The following is a 6,441-nucleotide window of genomic DNA, read 5'->3' on the forward strand; positions in this document are numbered from 1 at the left end:
GTCGTCTTGGCGTTTTGCCCTTCTTAGTCGAGGCTAAATTGGCAAGTTAGCCAGCCGCGTTGGTCGATGCCCTTTGCCTTCAGAGGCCGAGGCCGTCGTCGATTCGGCGATCGACGATCGAAGCATAGATTCGGCGATCGATGATCGAGGCGTAGATTCGACGATCGACGATCGAGCCGTGGATTCGATGATCGACGATCGAGCCGTAGATTCGGCGATCGACGATCGGGCTGCGTTGGTCGAGGTCTTTTGCCTTCAGAGGCCGAGGCCGTCGTAGATTCGATGATGGAGCCATAGATTCGGCGATCGACGATCGAGGTGTAGATTCGACGATCGACGATCGAGTCGTAGATTCAGCGATCGACGATCGAGCCGTAGATTCGACGATCGGCGATCAGGCCGCATTGGTCGAGGCCTTTTGCCTTCAGAGGCCGAGGCCATCGTAGATTCGGTGATGGAGCCATAGATTCGACGATTGGTGATCGAGGTGTAAATTTGGTAATCGGCGATCGAGTTATAGATTCGGCGATCGACGATCGAGCCATAGATTCGACGATCGACGATTGGGCCGCGTTGGTCGAGGCCCTTTGCCTTCAGAGGCCAAGACCATCGTAGATTCGGCGATGGAGCCGTAGATTCGACGATCGATGATCGAGCCGTAGATTCGGCGATCGACGATCGGGCTGCGTTGGTTAAGGCCTTTTGCCTTCAAAGATCGAGGCCATCGTAGATTCGGTGATGGAGCCGTTGATTCGACGATCGATGATCGACACGTAAATTCGACAATCGACGATCGAGTCGTAGATTCGACGATCGACGATTGGGCCGCATTGGTCGAGGCCTTTTGACTTCAGAGGTCGAGGCCATCATAGATTCGGCGATGGAGCCGTAGATTCGGCGATCGATGATCGAGCCGTAGATTCGACGATCACGATCGAGCCGCGGGTTCGACGATCGGGTCACGTTGGTCGAGGCCCTTTGCCTTCAGAGGCCGAGGCCGTCGTAGATATTTCGCTCTGTCGATCTCCATCAGGATCTGCGCATGAGAAGCGAAGAGAGGGGTGTAGGAGTCATACCTGCGATGCGTCGGTCTCAGACTCTGTCGTCAGGGCGAGACCCGTCTATCGGTGGGGCCTGCTAGGTTCAGCAGGAGCTCAATTTTTCTTCCGCTTCTCTTTCTGGCCCGTGCCCTCGGTCAGGCACCGGTCGGAAGCTCCTTCGTTCGCGCACATGTATTTGTACGTGCGCTCCAGCAATTCGGCGTACGTCCGGGGAGGGTCTTGTCCAAGAAATATGTGAACCGAAACCCCCTTAACCCCCTCTTCATGGCCGAGATAACCATGAAGGGTATTTGTACGTCCAGGGGAGGGTCATGTCTTCATTGAGGTCCCGAATCTCAAGTGTGGCCGCGTTAAATCGGGCCACAAAGTGTCAGAGCGTCTCGTTTTCTCTCTGTTTGAGAGAGAAAAGGCTGTCCGAGGTTCGTAGCGGCTTTTGGCTGGTACTGAAATGGGCCATGAAAGAATGCTCGAGCTGCACGAAGGAGTGAATACTCCCTGAGCGGAGGTCGGAGTACCAGGCCCTGGCAGCTTTACAAAGCGTGGCGGGGAAGCCGATGCAGAAGAGGGCATCGATTGCTCCTTAAATTGTCATGAGAGCCTTGTAGCTCTCCAGATGGTCAACTGGGTCGGTGGAGCTGTCGTAAGGCTCCACATAAGGCATCTTGAACCACTAGGGATCGGTTCGTCGAGGATAAATCGGAAGAGAGGTTGGGTGGTCCGAAAGTCGACGTCGTTCGAAGACTTCTGACCATCCGTCTGGAGCTGGGCAAGCCAACGGTCGATCTCTTCGAACTTACATTCGTAGTCGTCCAACCGTCGATGTTGAAAAACCCCAGGAGTCGAACCTCCCGAAGAATGTGAGAATGAGGCGGATGGTGTCCGCAGCCGCTTCTCCTTCCTCGCTCTCTCCAGCTAGTAAGGAGAGGAATGCCGAGATCAGTGGGTGTCACGCCGTGGCCGCCTCGCTCATTCTCGATGGGAGTGCTGAGACGGCTGCTCTTGAGGAGGAGACGAAAGTTGATGCGGGCGTCAGCGGTTACTTCTGGACGGCATAGGGTGCGCCATCGGTTGTTCCGCCGACGGTTGCGGCAACTGAGTCGGTTGTTGTTGGAGTTTTTTGACCGCATCCGTCAGAACGGTCATTTGCCGCATGATCGCCGCGATCTGTGCCTCTATGGTCACCACCGGATGCGGAGAGCTGGGTTCCGCCATGGAAGGCAAAGGAGGGGCCTCTTTCCGATGGGAAGAGTGCCTCGTCGATCCGGTAGCTCTCGATCGCTGAGCCATGATTTTCGTCATCTCGAGAGATTTTTCAAGCTCTATTGAGCTCGCTGTCTTACCTCTGTCGGCCCTCTACCTGGCGCGCCAAATCTGTTGTGGCCAATTCCCTCGTCGTCCGATCGTCGGGGTCGCGCACCTGCAAGAAGAGTCCTCACTGACTGGAGATGCCTCCGGTGGGGACCCTCCGACGGTCAAGTCAGAGAAGAGACTAGGCAACAGTGAAAAATCAGAGACTCAGCGGGGGGGGGAGAGAGAGAGCTCAAGAGCTTAGAGATATCTCAAAGAGCTTGAGAAAGCTTGCCTCAAACTTACCAATGCTGTTGCCTTACCCCATTTTATAGTAGAATGCGATATGTCCCGCCATTAATGGTGCAGACAACTGGAAAGTTGTCAAATCGCCAGGGACTGTCAAATCGGCGTGGGTTGTCAGGTCATTAACCATGTCCGTGGCAGGACAACGCTTCACGGCGGTCGTACGGTATGTCCTTGATAGGAAAACAACCCATAGCAGTTGTACGGTATTTGGATGGGCTGGCCGACTGTACGTCGGTATTCGGCTGCCGGGTCATCGGGTGGTGACCCGAAACACTGTCGGCTGATCTGATGCCTTGTGAAAGTCGGTCGTCGGCTATCACCCCCGACAGTGAGTCGGTAATATGGGTTCGGTTGCTCGACCGGTTGGGAACAGTATGGGTCTGTTCGACCGGCATACCTTCGGTCGGATATTATCGGCAGCTATTGTCGGTAGTCGTTGTCGGGGTCGTCCGTCGGTCCGGTCGGTAGAGTCATCCGTCGGTCCGATCGGTAGAGTCGGGCGTCGGTCGGACCGGTCCGAAGGTAAGTCGACGTACGGGGGTCAGTCGGTATATCCCAACAATAATTACTGAAACTTATTCTAATTATCAAAATTTGCCAACACAGCATTCCTGTCAAAAAAAAAAAAATCCCACAATTACAAATCGGCATTCATGACCCTACAAATCCAAACAAGAAAAAATCCACAAACATTACTAAACCTTGTCCCAGTTGCCTAGAGTTGCATCCGTTTTAGTAAATACACTAAAGGGATCACATGATATTGTCATAACAAATCTAATGGAGTTCAAGTTGCTTTGGGTCGAGGGTGTAACGTATTACCTTTGTTGGCATCAGAACGGCAAGTGATGTAATCTAAGGTTAAGCTACGGACTCAATATGACTCTTATAGAAACAGAGTATAGCCGACCCAACGGGATATTTGGTTTCCCAAGGCCAACATTAACCCAAGTATGGAACATAACGGGTCACTTTGAGTTGGGTCTGGGCCAGCCAACTCTAAGATTTCCAGCGAACGTAGCGGTCTGCTAAAGATGAGCAGTCTCCCGAACTTCTCCCGCAGCCAATCCGCCGGTGTTTCGAAAAAAAAAGTGACCGTTAGAATAAACCTCAACATATAAATATTATCTGCCCGTAGCTCCTCCTTACCTTCCCCTTTTCCCTCTCAAACTCGCTCTCTCGCTTTCTCTCTCTCTCTCGTGCGATCTTTGGGTCCTCAATCTTCCGATCTTCGTCTGAGAGGCTTGGAGTCCAAGAAAGGTCGCTGGGACGACAATGGTGCCGCTGGGCTTCTCGTTCAGACCGAGTGATGAGGATCTCCTCGTCACCTACCTCAAGGAAAAGCTTTTCCAACGCCCTCTTCCCTGCGACATTATCGTGGAGGCTGACGTCTATGGAAACCACCCCAAGGACTTAGCTTGTAACTATCTCGTGCCTCTCCATCATCTTCTTCCTCAATTTAGGGTCTCTAACCTTTTCTTTGGTTTTTCTTGGGGGTTGTAATCTTGTGCTGCTCCATCGTCTTCGTTCTTGATTTGGGGTTTTAATTAACGTTTTCCTTGGATTTTCTTGGGATGTTTCAGGGCAGAATATCATGGCAAACAGGGAATTTGAGTGGTTCTTCTTCACTTCTACCACTCGGAAGCATCCTGGTGCAAGCGAAACCAGCCGCGCATCTCGGCGCGCCGGCCTGGGAAGATGGAAGGCCACCAAAGGTGTCAAGACGGTCCTGGATTCCGAGAATAACGCCATCGGGTCAAAGCAGAGTTTCTGTTACATGGAACAGAACTCGAAGGGTGGAGAGGAGAAGACGGTGTGGCTGATGGAGGAGTTCTCTATACAGAATCTTAGAAGGAGAGGTAGTGCCGATGTGATGAGGGACAGCAATAAGGTGCATATCACCCTAAAAAACGGTTTCTTGCAATTTTATCTTTTCTTGATCGTAGGAATTGATGTTCTAATTTTGCATCTCTTGTCCTTACTGCAGCTGGATGACTGGGTTATCTGTAAGATTTACTTGACTCCAAAAGGACGCAAGGGTTGCGCTGAAATAAAACCAGTCGTTAGCGCTACATTGGAGCCCGCAGCAAAAAGAAGAAGGATAGAGGTGCCTTACTCTTCTCCCTCTCTTCTTCTTCTTGGTCTTCTTTGCTTTAATACTTTGCTTTGTCTCCTTTGCTGACTCCCACACCAGCCAACACGCATGAAAAATCCACAAACATAACTAACAGACAGTGAATTCTCAAACTTATTGATCAGACTATGCAAGATGCTCTCAAAAGGCAGCAAAATATAACTGATACATGGATAGTTCATGCATATGAAATCTTAAAGAAATCCTATAGTGATACAGCAAAAGGAACATATCATAAGAATCCTCTAATCTGATACCAGCAAACATACATGAAAAATCCACAAACAGAATTGCTACCTTGTCCCAATTATCTGGATTTGCATTCGCGACATATGTGCCAATACAAACTGTGCTGTAACAATTTTTTTAAGACCTTGCTCTGTCTCCATTGCTGACACCCTCTCATCTGATACCAGCCAGCATGCATGATGGTCCCACCTGGATTTATTTTCCAGCCAACTGATGAGGAGCTCTTGGATTTCTTTCTCAAGGAGAAGCTCCTCCATCAGCCGCTTCAATGCGACATAATCAAAGAAGCTGATGTCTATGGAAACCACCCCAGCAACGTTACAAGTAAGTATGTGTGTGTGTGTAAAGATCAACACCCATGATCCCTTCTTTTTCTTATTCTCTTCTATATTGGCTGTGATTAAGGTTGCTGACTCAGCATCCTTTTCTTGGGTTCCTTTCTTTAGTTCAATTTGCCATGGCAAATAGAAACTTTGAGTGGTTCTTCTTCACCTGGACCACTCGGAAGCATCCAGATGCAAAACAGAGCAAGAGGGCATGTCGGGTTGCAGGCCAAGGTCGGTGGAAATCTAATCAATCTGTGAAGCCAGTGCTCAATGAGGAGGGCCAGGTCATTGGCTCCAGGCAAAACTTCAGCTATATGGAACGGACCCCCTCGGGCAAGGAGGAGAAAAGCATCTGGCTGATGGAAGAGTACTCCATCCAGAATCTTAGAAAAGGTGGTGATGCAGCTATGCCGATGGACCAAAACAGGGTATTTATTATGCTCCCATGAATATCATACATCTCTTGTTCATAGTTGTTGATGAAATATCTTTTATTATTATAATAATTTTGTGCCTCTTGTCCTCTGTGGCAGCTGGATGATTGGGTCATTTGCAAGATTTACCTGACGCCATGCGCTCGCAAAGAATTATCTGGTGAAGATGTGCCTACAATGGAGGTGCCAGAAATAGAGAATCAACCTTTAATGCTCCCAAGCCAGGATTGCCTGATTTCTCAGCTACCTAGCGATACCCTCCCTCAGCTCAATCATGCATTGGACCGAGAGGTGGAGTCTTGTCCTTGCATGTTGCCTGACAGCTCGCTGCAGCATCCAACTCTTGATGACATAAATGAGTTTCTTGAATCACTACCCATGGACGAGTTCCTCCAACAAACGCCTATGCACCTGACACCCTCCCGCAGCTCACTGATGCATTGGACCAAGAGGCGGAGTCTTGTGCCGGTGTGTTGCATGACAGCTCGCTGCAGTCTCCGACTTCTGATGAGATTGATGAGTTTCTTGAATCACTACCCATTGATGAGTTCCTCCAACAAATTGCTAATGCACCTGATGAAAGCCCTGGCATTGATCAGCATGACAAAAAATGCCTTCCTCCTCCTCAGTTGCTTGATTAG

General features: G+C 50.1%; 2 protein-coding genes across 2 annotated transcripts; both read left to right on the forward strand.

Annotated features, from left to right (window-relative positions):
- The first annotated feature begins 3,932 nt into the window (after positions 1–3,932).
- On the forward strand, positions 3,933–5,402 carry LOC105031949 (NAC transcription factor 32-like). The gene is made up of 4 exons (XM_073243014.1): positions 3,933–4,077; positions 4,241–4,548; positions 4,645–4,764; positions 5,208–5,402. The coding sequence occupies exons 1-4, from the start codon at positions 3,933–3,935 to the stop codon at positions 5,400–5,402; spliced, it is 768 nt and encodes a 255-aa protein (XP_073099115.1).
- Positions 5,403–5,497: 95 nt separating this feature from the next.
- LOC140851479 (NAC transcription factor 56-like) lies at positions 5,498–6,441 on the forward strand. The gene is made up of 3 exons (XM_073243015.1): positions 5,498–5,794; positions 5,900–6,010; positions 6,202–6,441. Exons 1-3 carry the CDS (start codon positions 5,498–5,500, stop codon positions 6,439–6,441), a joined length of 648 nt encoding a protein of 215 aa, XP_073099116.1.

Source organism: Elaeis guineensis, chromosome 9 (genome assembly GCF_000442705.2).
Source record: "Elaeis guineensis isolate ETL-2024a chromosome 9, EG11, whole genome shotgun sequence".
Classification (NCBI taxonomy): domain Eukaryota; kingdom Viridiplantae; phylum Streptophyta; class Magnoliopsida; order Arecales; family Arecaceae; genus Elaeis; species Elaeis guineensis.